General features: G+C 49.8%; 1 protein-coding gene across 12 annotated transcripts in view; it reads right to left on the bottom strand.

The window, feature by feature from the left end:
• The window catches only part of ena (ENAH actin regulator enabled), a 137,257-nt gene that overhangs the window by 45,078 nt on the left and 76,223 nt on the right, over positions 1–15,956 (bottom strand). Inside the window, exon 1 of one of the 12 annotated variants that reach the window (XM_077665927.1) lies at positions 1,779–2,013. The exons of 10 other annotated variants lie outside the window; for them this stretch is intronic. In XM_077665927.1, coding sequence (XP_077522053.1) covers positions 1,779–1,906 — 128 coding nt within the window. In that variant the 5' untranslated portion in view covers positions 1,907–2,013. Of the gene's footprint in view, positions 1–1,778; positions 2,014–15,956 lie in introns of those variants that run through there. One more of the 12 variants, XM_077665924.1, reaches the window with a different exon arrangement.

Genomic DNA, 15,956 nt, shown 5'->3' with positions numbered 1-15,956 from the left:
TGCGAACGCATGAGAACAGCGCGGTTGTTGCGGAAACAGTCACCTCCCAGTCGTACCCGTACGAAAGTGGTCTATAGACTGTCTATAGACTTCTTATAGACTACATTGTTTTCCTATAGCTATAGCCTTTTGTCAATTCATAGCCTATAGACTGTCTACAGAAAAAATACTAAAAGTGTATGGCCATATGTCTATAGACTGTCTACAGGATTTGTAATGCCTACAGATTAGTCCATAGAATTTTTCAATAGGAAGTCTACATACCTTATATACAAGTGTATCGACAATCTATAGAGTGTCTAAAGAAATTTTTGTAAGGGTACATAGCTTCGACCCTATAGTTAAACAGGAGAGCCATCTTCTGGGGTCTTAATATGACTCCGCAATTCGGTTATTCAAGAAGCAGTAACACGGCATGCTCGGTAGCAGTAATGGGTTAGCAATAAGCCTCACAAAGACGATGGCCGTCTCAGCGTTAACAGACGCGCCCTAAAGACACTGCTGTTATCCTTGCATCAAAAGCACGTTCAGGCAATCCAATCGTCGTAACTATTCCTGCCACGAAACAAAAGGACGTTAAACACAAAGACGGACCCGTCAAGATGGCATGACGGCTTGCAGCACCGATAGTAATTAGTACCCAGCACTCTCCTCAACATTAAACTCGAAAAGCGCAAAACTTTCCATTTCCGCGCCGTACACCATGATAAGTAGAGTTTGATTCCGAAACTATGGTGTCGGCCTTCATTGCCTTCAGTGGGAAAGCAATAATTAAATGCCGATACCTTACGCAGCTTCGGGTTCCGACTGAAAACAGGACCACGACGTGTGCAGTGACGTCACCGAATGTCAAATAAACACAGGTGGGGAGCACATGCCTGCTTAGCGCGAACGTGACGACGTGGCACTGAACACCGACGTGCAAGCACGGCAGACGTCACAGGGCGTCGCAGACGTCATTACACCCTGCCTCATCAAGTATAAAAGACACAGGTCGCGGCACTCCCGAATCGATCGGGCGCTACGAAGGGTCAAGATTCCAGCTATATTCGGTATACGTGATTTGTTAATGGGTTTGGGGAGGGAAGGGGGGGGGGGGGCTATATTTGTATATGAGGGGCAACATCTGGGTTGAACTAAAGAAAAAGTTATTTTCTTGTTGTATTAGTAGCGTTATTCTATTGCTCCTACTCTAATATAGCCTGTCCAAGCAATGTAAGCATCTTTTCAACGGCCACGTACACGTTGACGGTGACTTTATTGCGACTGCAATGCGAAATCGGAACAACGCCAATTTTGCCGCCACGACAGCAAGAAATATGCAGGCGAACGGTCCGCGTGATAACTTCAGAAAAGGCGCAGCTTGGGTCGCAACAACTCCTGGTATAAGCTATACAGACGCACATGTCACGAACCCAGCTCCTAAGCATTTAACTACAGATGACTGTCGGTCTAACACGCGATTCCTCAACAGGTCCGACACGGTAATTAGCGCGCACAAAAAGAATTAAGGACAAGGGACCAGAAAAGGGATTAAGGACAGCTGACGTCTAGTGCCATGCCCTGCGCAAACCCTTTTCCTAGTCCCCGTGTGTTTTCTCGCGTCAGTTACCACTCGCGTCAGTGAATAAATAAATAGCGATAAACTTGTAGCGTCAATCCGAACAACTAGAAACCAAAGCGATGATGCTTCACGAACAAAAAGAGGCTGAGCAGTGAACTTAGCAGCTAACGTCATGGTTTAAAAGCAAACAAAATCAGCAAGTCCGTTATCTCACCACGACGGGTCGTAGCAACCGGAGGTCGGCGTCGGAGGATCGCTGTTGTCGTAAATCGACCACGTCCGCTGCAGCAGCTGCTGCGATTGTCGCCTCTGCTGGCGCGTGGCATCTTCAAGCACTAGCATCGCGAAGCGCAAGCGCCTGCAGGCGATCCGCCGACTGAGAGTTTCTTTCCCGCAACGCACCGTCCGTCACAGGCTCGTGGCTGGCATCCAAACCCGGCGCCCGGCGCGTCACAACTGAAACCCCCTCTACCCAAGCCACCACCAGGGTCCGAGGTTAAACGGGGAACGCGAAGGAAAATATATTAAACAAAAGAGGACCAAAAAGGCAGAGAGAGGCGCCACTGGCGATAATTTCTCCCCTCGCCAAACTCCTCTTTCCCTCTCTCTCTCTCTCCACTCGTCTCTTCACTGGGAGCCTTTATTTGTTTCCTTTCTTTTCAGCCGGCCCCAGAACGCAGCGCCGCTTGAGCGTCACGCATAGTGCACGGTTTAAATTGAACTGCTGCTAACTAAAGAAACAAAAACAAAAGCAAAGAATTAAAACCAAGGCCAGTTAAACACGCTAAACGGCACAGCCACAAAAAAAGTCAAAAAAGAACTACGGGAGAAGGCACAAGCCGGCGCGAGGCCTCGACCTGCTGCTCAGAGAAACTACCCCCCCACTCAATTCCCCGGTTTCGTCTGCTAGCGAAAGTCCGAGCAGACGACGGCTCCCTAGCGGCCATGGACTCGCGAGACCCCGAGCGGTTCTGACTGCACGGCGCGTCGGGTGTTAGCTCCAACTGGCTCCTTCGTTAAGTTTTTATTTTAATTCTCTTATTTTTATTTTCCCAATAGGCGTCTACTATCATTTCTTTTTTTCGAGAGGGGGGGGGGGGGGGGGGAGGCTATTTCTGAACGGCCCACGTTCGCCCACAGCAGTAACGAGGTGTGTCGTAAAACCGCTGTCATCCATCCATCGTTGCTGCGACTGGCTGCTCTGGTCTGTGTTTCTTCTGCGGTATACGTTGCCCGAGGGAACGCAACAACAGCCGTAAACAGAGGTGGGCAACCTCATGAGGTTTCGAGCTCAACCTCACGTCGTGAGGTGAGGTTGAGGTGAGGTCGGCGAGGGCTCGAAATTTCGTGAGTGAGGTCACCAAATCAAACCGCAACCTCACGCGTGAGTGAGTTTGAGTGAGGTCGAAATTTTGAGGTCGAGACTTTTTGCAATTGCCACGTCTTACTCCGACGAGTGCCGCTTCCGAGGCGGAGTTGCAGCGCACCACTGCAGTGTTCATGCAATGACGCTTGGTGATCGGTTTCCCCTGTTTGGACAGCCGGATGCCACAGTTCCCTCTTAGCATTCGGTGCTGCGCCGTAATGTCCGTTCAGTCCGAGCCTACAGGAAGACGCACCCCTCTGGTCTTCCCGGAAGGAGTGCTATTGTCACGGCACGCCACTTTCCTTCCCCCTTGCCCCGCTGGCGTAGCACCCGGCTGCCTGACGGTCGGCTCAAACTCCCGGGAGCGCGCAAAGCACGTAACTCACGTTTACCCGCGGTAGCTTCGTTTGATGCCGCAAACAAATAAGTTCAGTCCAACACGCACGCAATAAATTCGTCGCAGCGCGGATGGCCCAAAGCAAGACTCCTTCGTGTTCATGCTCGTTGCCGGCGGTGACGTCATGGCTCTTGCCTTGCAGTCCAATAAAGGGGATCCTGCTGTACATTACAAGCTGTCTTAACAGAAACTGGAGCAGTCAGCACAGGCGAGATAATGTGATTCAGGCGGTTCCTATAAAGGACACATGCTGATTTGATTAAAAAAGCACGAAGCCAGAATAACCTGTATAACACCGTCGAAGCTTCTGATCGGTGTCTTGCGCTTTCGAATCTCGCACTAATTCTGTATATTCCCGTTCCGCAATGCACGCAGATGCAAATATAATTTCACTTTTTTATCCTTCCCAATAACCTCTCTTTTGGTCTCCGGTTCCTTGTTCCTTCTCAGAAATTCGCTTATTATGCACGATACTCTTTTCAGGCTTGACAATAGTTACCGAATATAAAGAAACTGATCGTCGATGTACTTTCCAATGCGACGGTTATGCAGACGCATATCAGTATATTTCGATTTTCTAGCTCTATCCGGCATAGCGAGAGGACTCAACGTAGATAAAAATTTTGTCACCCAGCAAATGCACTTTTCAGACCTCTGTATGCTGCATTCGAAAACGCTTAACGAGCTCCGACTGTAGTACACCAACAGAGGCGCGTTGTATTTATGTCTGTGTAGAAGCGAGCGGCTTCTTTTTTTAATGCGAAAGCATTAGATGGCTCACTTTCAAGGTCATATCCGCAAAAAAGTGTCCACAAGGCACCATGTGACGTCACGAGCCGACGAGTCACGCGACGAAGATGATGACGTCACATAAATAGTGATGACATCGTATGAGTGTGACGTCATACCAGGTCCCGTGACAACGATGTAATGTGCCATCAAACCTAGTCACATGATGACGCTGTAATATGACATCACACCTACTCACGTGAAAACAATGAAATTTCACGTCAAACCAGGCCCCCACCCACCTCCCTTCCACCCCAATTTCAAGATCCATATGGATCCCACATTACTACACATGCGCGCATGACGCATTACAAAGAGTGCCCATAACCCGGCACACATTAATGACATTCGGATTGTCCAGCAGGTAAAACGCTGTATGTATGACATCCTTTAGCAAAGATCATGCAACGACACATGCCGTTGACTCTCGAGATGATGGCGTTGCCGCCACTTCCCTCCAGGTGGCGGTGGTAATGGTTTGGAAATAATGGGAATTCTCCGATGACTCGGTGATTCCCCCGAATTTGGAAAGGGCTAGATTACGCCTTCGACCGCTGTGCCAACTATTAAAATCACACGGGTCAAAACAATTAGCCTAGAGTTGGCAGCGTGGACCGCTCTCTCTGTCAAGAGCACCATGGCTCTCCGCTCAAATTTCCCCGCAGCGAAATCTTTTTCCGACCCCCCCCCCCCTTCCCCCCCGCCCCGGGGGAAAAAAAAACCCTCCTAAATACTCATACGCCTCAACAAAATTCTGGTTACCATTTCGTCAACCAGTATGAGACAAGCTGCAATAGTGTCTGTACACACCTTATTAAATAATACCATCATAATTTTGGCTTTCCTGTCTCACAGGATTCTCAGCATTGTTTTTAACTGAAAAACTTCTTAATCGCTTTTAGTTTGTTTTTTTTTTTCGTTTGTTTTCTGAGGTCGAGCAGCCGACCTCAACCTCACAATTTGAGGTTGAGGTGAGGCCAGCAGTGACCTCATGAAAAGTGAGGTGAGGGCGTCTAAGGAGACCTCAACCTCAACTGATAAGGTTGAGGTTGAGTGAGGTCGGCAAATTCTTCTTGAGGTGGAGGTGAGGTCAAGATTTTGGAGGTCAAAATGCCCACCTCTAGCCGTAGACCATGACGCCAACACGCAACGCAGTAAACAGAGGAAAATTAAAGAGCAGCCGAAAAAACGCTGCACCGACAATGAACACGCGCTATTTCGCGCGAGATATTGAGCGACGCTCATCGGACAGCTTAAACACAATCGTTAGTTGTTTTTTTTTTGTTCTCTCTTTTTAACAACACTCCTACAATTTCGTAGCAACATCGGTGTTTATATATGCCCTACTGATGTGTTCCTCGGCCGAGGGCGCAGCAGCGTCTTTTGGTTTCGTAGACCAAGCTGCATGCACTAAATATATGAAAGTATTCGCCAGCTTACATGCTTGGGCTATTCACGTGTTCTATATAAAAGCTGTGTAGGTTTGCACTCACTGCTAGCCTATACAGTTACAATAAAGGCGTGTATTACCAATGAAAGCGAGAGCTGCAAACAGCTTACGTAAGTTACGCAAGGCAAATGGCGTCAGCGTGGTTCATCGTCTGCATCTTCGTGACTAAAACCTCTTCCCGCTTTAACTGTTTAGATTAGCCGAACAGTCAACCCCCCATATACAAACCGAAGCAGAATTTTGACCGAACGCGTTTTCACGCTATAAATGTCGCAAACGCTGAAGCGACTCGGGCTCACTATAGGCCGTCTGCCTGCAGCCCGGGTCACCGTTCGGACCGAAGTTCTTGGCACAAGAACGCAAAGTCAAGCACTCCAGGCTAGAAACGCCGGTGCCACGCGCAGTTATGACGTCACGAGAAAGGTTGCGCCATCCTCCCGCGCGTCAGCACACGGCGAGAAAGGGAGATATTTGAAGAAAAAAAAAAGCGAGACAGGCAACAGAGAAAAGAAAAAAGACGCCTCTAGATCTCTCGTGAGCCGGTGCTTGCGTCGAAAAGAGTTAACAGAGCCCTTGCAGGTTAGCGGCTCAACAAGCGCTCGTTTATTAAAAAAACTGGGGGAGGGGGTGGGATTCTATCTTTATCAAAACGAAATGCTCAGGGAAACACGTCGCTAATATGGTTTACCTTCCCGCAGTGGTTACAGTTTGCCTCAGCAAACGCGCGCACTTCCATCCATCCTTCGCAGTCAGCGTTTGCGGTGACATAAACGATCCTGTATACTTTTAACGCAGGAACGCGTTAAACGACTCCTCGTTATACCGAAACGGTTTATAACGAAACAATGGATATAACGAAGGAATGATGATTCCCCCTGGAAGATCGGGTCAACACGGGCTATAACGAAGCTACGGCTGTAACGAAGTAATCGCCGGGCCCCTTCGATTTCGTTGTAACCAGCTTCAACTGTACGTCTGCACTTCACCGCGCTCGCAAATTTCTGACCAACCGTCCGTCCGCCCGTGCAAGCCACTGGAAAAGTCCCAAAAATGAAATACACCTGAAAACATTTCAGGTCTCACCAAATTTCGAACCTAGCCGCCCCCCCCCCCCCCCCCCTCTCGGTGCGTAACAGGAGGAGTCTCCGACCCTACAACCAGCTTGGCTATAACAGCCACGCATCGGTGCAGGAGGGGTTTCCACTTGCAGAGATTAGGGGTCCACGTTGAGCGACGGCTCGATGACATAAAAGCAGCGCGCAGAAACGATTGAACGGAGCCAAGAGACACAAACGCAGGATGGACACGGTAAAAGAAAAGAAAAAAGAAAGGTTGACGGCATCGGGGAAAGAAGGGGGGTCACAAGAAGCGAAACGAGGCTCGTGGGGATAAAACTTCGCCCGGCCCCACAAACGCCAGGACGGAGCAAAAGTGGGAAAGTGCATCCGCAAGCAACCAGCGAGAGCCTAAAAGCGACAAACATCTTACGCAATACAGCCAGGCCTTTACAACGCCCTCGGACACTCGGCGGCGGAGAAGGAAGATGAACCGGTGGACGATATTTCGCTTGAAGTTGGTCAAAATAACTGCCTGTGGTACCAGGTCTGACGGAACGAGTGCATAAAGGCTTATTTACTATACAGTCGGATACAACTCAAGAACGCAGCGGCTTTTCTCCCCCGCGGTCTTACCCGTGCAGAGGAGGTTGCGCTTAGGAGGATCCGGGTCGGGGTTGCCCTCACACCAGCCATTACTCGGAAGTGGCCTCAGTACCGAGAATTGTTTCCTCGGCCAGGGTGTCCGATATGTAAACACGAGGACATTGAAGCCGCCATACATCACTTACTGTGGGACTGCCCAGCTCTCAAGCCTACAAGGATCCGGCGCCTGAAGGTAGCGGCTTTTTCATCGAGCAACCCTGCTTCGTACATTGCCTGCACGCAGGGACCATACCATCGCTCACTAATGGACTTCAAAAAATCAGCTAACCTTTTTCCATTACTTTAATCTCTACTACATCATTCGTCACGCCTTTACCCATCATTGACGCCCTGAGGCAATAAATTTCGCTTCAAAAAAAAAAAGTGGCTTTTCCCCGTCAAAGGACCCCAATTCCAGCCAATGGCGTCGGCCGATTCTCATTACCCTGCTAGCGTGGCAATGCAGGGAGTGGCAGATGAGAGGGGATAGTCCCTTCCCTCCATTGTCGGGGATAGCCTCGCTCCCTGCATTGTCCCGCTACCAGGCTCATGAGAATCGGCCGACGCCATTGGCTGGAATAGGGGTCCTTTGACGGGGAAAAGCCGCTGCGTTCTTGAGTTGTATCCGGCTATAAGAAGGTGTGCATGGATGGCAATAAAAACATGACGCAGTAGACATTCGTGCAATGGCACACAGTCCAGACCTATATACCATGAGTCAGACTTAAATTTTGTTTTCCTTGCTTTTATCCGCCGCGTAATACCGCTCTTTCCTAGGAGAGTCCCCGTCAAAGCTGGTACGCAGTGCTGTAACGTGCGGTCGAGCTCTATATGGCAACGCCCTTTGCCCTTTCACTCCACGTGACCTTTTCAGGGCCTTTGAAAGTTCCCTGTAGCATCTATAAAACTGCAACGCGGTGGGGACGCTGCATATAGAAAAGCCACAAAAGCAACTAAAGACCCCGCGGCCAGCCCAGCGGCCCAGAAACTTTGTGAAAAGGACTGTGCATCGGCGAATCACAAAAGCGAAAAAAAATGCTACAAAGCCCGCGCGGATTTTTCCGCTAGCAGAACGGCTATGCAACGCGCAGAGCCCGAAAGCAAATTCGATTCTGCAACGTCCGGGACCAAAAGTCGATACTTATCCCCTCCGGTTCGACCGACCGATTCGCGAAAGTTTTGCAAAAACTGCCGCCAGAGCAACCGCACCGCATCACAGAAGCCCGTACAGCTTGAGGCGAAAAAAAAAATTCCATTCAAGGATGGAAAGGGACCAGACTGAAAGAAAATAAGAAAACGAAGAAGGGAAAGAAAAAGAAGGCGATGGAAGGGCAGGGAAAAAAGAAAAAAGAAAGAAGAAACAAAAAGAGAAAGAAGGAAGATAGGACCGAAAGGAATACGGGAAGAAAAGGAAACGAAAGCTTCCCGTATGGTCGCGGCATCGCAGAATACACCTATAGGTGAGCCCGTATGAGAAAATGAACTGCACGCACATGAGTGCATTTTAGAAATAGTTCACACGAAATGAGCAAGTCGCCCACGGTGGACACGGTGGTACTGCGCCCCTCCCCAACAGGGAAAAAAGGGAACAGTCTCCAAGTACAGCGCAAACATGGGCGCGAAACCAAGCACACAAAATGCAGCACGAGCGGCCGCTCGGGAATTCGATTAGCGCTCCTCCTGACGGGAGAAGCCGCGACAGCGGCGGGATATATATACATGACATCACGTAGACCCTCTCTCCTCGCACCCCGTCCAGCCTCGTGCCGGCCTATGGCCTTCAACGGGACAAACAAAAAAAGGAAATGGGGAAAAAGGCAACCCTGTGCGGAGTGCGTCAGCGGGGAAAAAAAAGTCGATAGTCGCCCCTCCCCCGATTCCTTAATTCCAAGCTTCAAAGTTTCCCGAAAGCAGAGGACAGATTCCTTTCCCACTTTCCCTAAAACGAAGGATCAATCCCTAGCCTCGCACTCGTGCCTCTTCGGCACTTTCCGCTAAGGAAAGCAGCAGTTCCCTAAAGCAGACCGTGTAGATGTATGTACGAACATGTAGCGAGCAGCGAGACACTTCGAACCGTTTTCGACGCTCCAGCGCGCTCGGTCTCCGGAGGGAGGGCGTGGTGGGGAAAGGCGATGACGTCACACCGCCGCCGGAAATCAGTGGAGCGAAAGGGGACGCGGTAAGCGATCGAGAGCTCAGCGCGCCGCCGCTCAGGTGCGCACAGCAGCAGCAGCAGCTTCGCTTCGGGCGCGAAAGGGGAATCGAAGCTCCTCCGCCCGCTAACGGCGGCACGCCACCTCCCCCTTTTTTCCCCATCTAGGGAGGAAAACGGCGCTCCCGTACATGCACCCACGAAAGAGCGCTCGCTCCCTTTCGGAATGGGAGCCGCGGAATGGTGCGTCGGTATTTCGCGGGCGAACGGGCCCGTTACAAAGGGAGCCTTCCCGGCTTTCTCGTCTCGTCGTGAAACTGAAATCCAGCAACACCCCCCAACTGCTCGCATGCGCGGCGAGAGATCACCTCGGGATATCACAACTGCTCCCCGGACGCTGACGGTACCGGGCATGTCTAGCTTTTACGCAAAGCGCTCCTATACGAAGGAGCAACTGTCAGCAGTGTAACAAAGCAAGGCTAGTCCCGCCAACAGCTAGCAACATCAACGCCGCGATGTCATCGCCCTGTATATCTGGGCCCGAAGCAGGGGTACATTTATGGAAGACGGGGGGGGGGGGGGGGGGGCAGTAGAGAAATTTTACATGGGAAAACAACGCTAAACTAACCATGGGACCACCCTCCTTCCTTTGTCTCCAAGCCAAGGGGGCGTTAGCGAGATCAATGTCCCACGTGCACACTGCTTGACACATACGCGTAGCAGGCCTGTGTACAGCCACTATGATTATTGTTTCTCTAACGCTTCGAGAGTTGCACCATGCTACAGAAACGCGTACAAGGTCACAGCAGTTGGGTACGAACCACTGCACAGAATTAAGACGAAGACAGGTGTATCCATAACGGAATCAATGTTGTCTCCAGCGCCGGAGGCTCCTGCTTCGAGGCGCATAAAACTTGAATACCGACAATTTTAACGATACCTGCCTATGCATAGCTATAATGTAGCGATCGACAAGATCGCCACCGCGACCCTCGCGCAGGAACCACCCCGTCGGGCGTTTCGGACCGGGGGGGGGGGGGGGGGGGGGGGGGGAGAAAACGGCGTTCGTAAGCGCGTAAGCTTACTCGTTTTGAAGCAGCCCTACACAGATTATGCAACCGCGCGAGCTGCACGCAAATCATCCCGTCCAAGGTCAGAGCTTTCCTGTGACGCTATGAACAGCGCTGCCTTGACGACTGATTCGCTTACTTTTTTTGCTGGCGCACGCACGACAGACGAAGCCATTCAACGGCTGGCTATAGTGTCCGGTCTTCCCCCTTTTTTTTCTCTCGCTACCCGCCTTCGTTTCTGTCACTGTCCCGAAATCCCCGTCTGGGGAGAAACGGCCCCCGAAAAGTACCCATATGGCTTCGGCTCACTTCTCGGTCGCATGTATAGCTCCAATTTAGCCGCAAGCGCGCGCCAGTACTGCCACGGTACGGATTCAAAGCTATGCGACGCATGCGCAGAAGCACCTTAAAGTCACAACACCCGACAGACGAAAGTCGTTGCGAAGACTATTCGAACACATTAAATTGCAGCGTCGAAAGAAAGAAGGAAAGAAATAAACAAAGAAAGAAAGAAAAAGAAAGAAAGAGAAGCCACGAGGTCTCCACAAAAGCGGCCGATCCGCGCCTGCCCAATAAGCGAGTGACAGATAGGAAAAGGAAGTGACGCCCACCCCACTCGTTCATTCATACATGCGAGATTACCCGCATAATACGAACACACGCCTGCGACGCGAGGCCATAGCTTAGGCATCGAGATTATCAGACGACGCGTCGCCACGCGAACACGGGCGATGCGCGCGCTTCGACCAACTTCCAACTGACTCAGCACTAACGCTCGAAGCGCCGTCCCGTGAGCAATCCACCAACGAGCATAACCCACGGCGGGAAAACCGCCATAAACCTAGCCAAGGCGGAGGCAGGCCATAAACATCGCACCCCTCTAAAGCCGACGGGCAAACTCGATCGTCTGGCTATAAAACGGAACCCCACCTCTCCCACCTCAGCGAGATGTCGCAAGGACCGCGAGTCGAGTGCAGCCAAGCCAAGCCAAGCCCAGTGGAGTCAAGCCTGTAAACACACACACAAGCCGAGGAGAAATCGACTGCGAAGGGGGAAATGCAGGGGGCGTTATTCAGGCACGAACAACATGCATACGCGGGTGGGGTGGCGGCGGCAAAGCGTAAGGATTACACGCGAGGGCCGTAAATCTTGTCAAGCAGACGACACCACCGCCCGATAGACAAGGAGGTGGGGGTACTGTGCAGACGACAAGCCATGCATCGGCGGCACGCCGTACCATAAAAAGAACGGAGGAAGTAAACATTAAAAAACAATTACGGGAATTACTAAAACTTTATTACAGCTCGAGTCGCAATGCCTTCCCACGTACTAAAGTGTCACAGAAGGGTGGGGGGCTTGAAGCCCCCACCATCCATCCAATCTGCAGAAGCATCACACGGGCTTAAGATCCGATTTGAACGGTGCCCTTCAGCGTTTCATTCAGCCATTTCTCGGGCTTATCGCTGAACGCAGTTTTGAAAGTTTCCCCGAGCACTGTTGCGCACATTGTTGCTAACAGTCTCCCGAATTTAGCCGCTTCGTAAGACGTTTCCTTGTTCCCTAATCCTCCCTGCTTCGACGGGCCCGGCCACCATTGTGCCTCCCCAGTGGATGCACTGTTCCTGGACCCGAGGTCGCCGTGTTCGAATCCCAACGTTGAAGAAATTAACCCCGAGCCCTCCATTAGCCGCTACCCTCCGTACAGTGGCCCCTGAAAGGCTAATTATTTTACGAACGGACTGGTTTCCACAGTTTCAAAGCGTACGACTTTGGTGACTAAGCAAGGTAGACAGAAACATCGAACTGTTGGCACCACACATTTGAGCAAGTGGCCAGGAGAATGTTCCAGTCAGGTGATGAAACCCAGTTGGAAAACAACAGAAAAATTTCTGTCGTCACAACAGACTTTCCGTATTATTTTTGACCAAGAACTTGTAACAATTTTTTGTAGTACAACTGAATTTTGTGCAGTTACTGCAGAAAAGCACTACAGAGCTACAGGTTACGCAAAACACAGAAAAATATTACGAAACAGAAATATCTGTCGTTGCTTGAGTAGATGAAGCGCACAAAAACACAGCACACACGTAAAGAAAGACACCAGACAGGCGCTTTGTGAAGCAAAGCTCCAAGGTACTCAGATATTATGTAGAAGCACAGATAAGACTGCCCGTGAACTGCTAGAAGCCCACCGGATTAGAAAAAGCCGGAGTTCCTGTGTTAGCACCCCGTCGCTGGTCATTCATAAGAATGAAAGTATATTTTTAGGTAAGTTTAGAAAGAGTTGAATCACTTTAGCTCCCTCCAATGCAGTATCCTTCCCCTCGCACGTGTCATTTAACTGTTGTTTGTTATACTGTTTTTGTCTCCCTTTCCACCACGCCTTCCTCTTGGCTATAAAAAAGCCGTTCTTGAATTCAATAAACAGTTGCAAGAACTCAAGCTATGAACCAACTTGCTTCAGAACGTGTTCTATCTGTCGTTACGACAAAACTACGAAATATTTTGTCGTATTTTCGACACGGTTCTGCCATTTTTTTTTTCGACCGGGTAACCATCTACCAGACGACTTGCTCTTGCCTACAGACTAGTCCTGCAGCCCAAGCGCTGGTCAGCTGAGCTGAGACTTAAGCCTCGTGCCCCTTCCTATCAACACGGAACTCTCGGACTAAAATTCTTGGTCTGAAGTTCCTAGTGGCCAAATATTGCTCGCAAAAATTATGGCAATTTTAATCAAACGCTTGACGGCAGCTCGACCAAAGAGCTCCAAGGCTCACGAGTTTTGGTCCGCACGAAGTGCGGTCAAAGACCCCCGCGTTTCCCCCAAAGCATTTCACCACACAGAAGCCGAGCATCACCAGGCCAGAGAAAAAGCGTGTATACCAATTAGAAATCCGCTAGCACCCACGCTCGCAGAACTCAAGGCCACACACTGGCGGCACCATGGAAACGAAACTATATAAGCAGCTTGTGGATACTTTCGCCTGACCAAAGTCCCCTCTCCTTTTCCCTCTCGCCACCAAATCGCGACCACCCGCCGAGAGAGGCGCCTCGTGAGAATGCGCAGCAGGTCGACTATACTGATCTAATCGAATGCACCCCTGCTCGTGACGACGATGAAGGGGAGGGGGGGAAGAAGGTGTTCCCGAGGGAGCACTCGGCTAGACACGACGCCGGCACGCGAGTCGAGCGTTAATCATCGCGCAGCCAGGCTTACGCAACCGGGAGCCGAAGCCAAGAGCCGAACCTCGTGCTCTGCTGCGCGGTCCAAAAACCTCGAACGGGGGGGACGCCAGGTCGTAAATCCGCCATCGCGTATATGGAACGGCGGTAAACATGGCGGCTCGCGGGGGGCGTGAAGCAGACGACAATGCTGCGACAAACGGCGCCGGTGCAGACGACCACAAAAAGGCGCCGCGTCGCGGCTGTCGTGACGTCAGCGAATGTTCTCGAACAGGGGGCGTTCTATATGAGACGTGCGAGCTATTCATGTGGCTGCTGCAATATATATATTTACTTATCCATTTATTTATTCAGTACCCACAGCGCCCACATATATTACAGTGGGGGGAGGGGTGGGGGATAAAAAGTTACAAAGCAGACCAAAGACGCGTCAGCTCGTGTCAGACGATAGTGAAACAAGCATTGTACACAAAACACCCAAAAGCAATGAACATCGAGAAAAGGAATACTCAGAGCCACAGTCAACACTCAACTCAACATCGAAAAGAATACATCATTCGACACAACGCTGGCAACGCTGATATGTTTGTACAAGAATTGAAAATCTGCGATGAAATGGTGACGTCATCCTACCCGTGCTGCTCAGCGGAAGTCGCGACGTCGTAGAATTTAAAAAAAAGCAAGCTAGAAAACCTATCAAGCCTTCCATCTTACTCGCGAAAGCCTCTGGACAATTCGCAGCGCCGCTAAGAGGTGATGCGGCGAAGATGAATTGATTACGGGACTAGTAGGAACAGATAAAAAAAATCCCTGCTTTGCAAAAATACTCAATACAGGGTAGCACGACGCTATTATAGCCAAAGTAGGAGGCAAAATAAGCAAGCAATAATAATAGTCGAAACGTTTCTAAAACGTCCGGAGCATGTCTACAAAACTGCAGCCATATATTCGGCGTTTCTGTATACTGGTAGTTTGCCTACAACATCCGAGTCTAAGACGCGAATTATTAGAAAGGCACAGTGTAGTCTTAACCACCGTTTCGAGCAACCAAAGTAAATGCTAGACAGTTGAAAAGCTGCATCGCCTGCTGCTCACAACGCTAGATTTCGACGCAGGAAAAAAAAAATTTCTCTGAAACCCTAATACCGGCTCATTAAAACAACAGATCCGATAAACGGGCCGTTATATATTGTTTCCGCACCCTTAAGCGCACAAAGCGATGCATACAAATACGCGCTTTGTCCTGGACAGGACTTCCTAGCAGAATGTGCGTAGACGTACAGGAGTAAACACCGTTAATGGGAACAGTGCACCCTCGACAATTCGAACTCGAAGGAGGCGTATCATTTGTTGGCATTAGCCGGAGTTCAAAATAAACGGGCGTATTTTTTTTTCTTTGCCGTACTTGATACCGACGGCACCAAAGTGCCAGTTCGAATAAACCGGACTAAACCGGAATAAACCGGAGTTAAGCGAGTTGGAACTAACCAAAGTTCACTTCGCAATCGAAAACGCATTTTTTTTACTTATGCATTAAAAGGCCGTGTTCACGAAGGGAAACTAAGAAAAAAAATAGAATAGTGCCTTTCTTCCTGCATTACATTAAATAGCTACCTTCGCAATGATTCGTCCTAAACAACGATATCAAACGCTAAAAAAAGGATAAATAAACACCTGCATCAAGCCAGAGCTGGAAAAAAGAAACACCCTATATGTATACGAAAGTTAGACGCAATGAACTCGTCGAGTCCGAGGCTCGTCACGACTGTTATGCTTACACGATGAACCAAAGTAGGAAGCACAGAACAATGGCCGCAGCTTGCACGCAACATAGCGAAAATTAGTTAATGAAAAACCGAAGGAGCCAGCTTCAGAAGCCCCTTCTTCGAAAAAAAAAAAAAACATTAGCGATCTAATCAGAGCCATCTTTTACACGAATTATGTTAACCCTGACGTAGACACAACCTGCCCCACGACTCAATCTATACAAAGTAAAACCAGGGAATACTGTGTTAACGACCAAGATTCACGAAAATGAACGCTTAATTATTAAGGTTCAGTGGCATCGTAATGTAGTCGTCCCTTGTAACGTTGCCGTGGACGCAATAAACGGCGAATTTCCCCGAGTTCAGCCAACATTCAGCGGTAGAGTAATTTTGAGCGTATTGATGAACTGCCAGTCCTCTTTCCGCAACTCTAAACTCGAATACACCTATATGGGAGTAGACAGATAGTAAGCTCTCTTCTAGCAACCATCCTTTTTATAAAAGGGATTGCGCTAGAGG

Source organism: Amblyomma americanum, chromosome 5 (genome assembly GCF_052857255.1).
Source record: "Amblyomma americanum isolate KBUSLIRL-KWMA chromosome 5, ASM5285725v1, whole genome shotgun sequence".
NCBI classification, from domain to species: domain Eukaryota; kingdom Metazoa; phylum Arthropoda; class Arachnida; order Ixodida; family Ixodidae; genus Amblyomma; species Amblyomma americanum.
The sequence above is the reverse complement of the archived record's forward strand: the minus strand, read 5'-3'. Positions and strand labels throughout refer to the sequence as shown.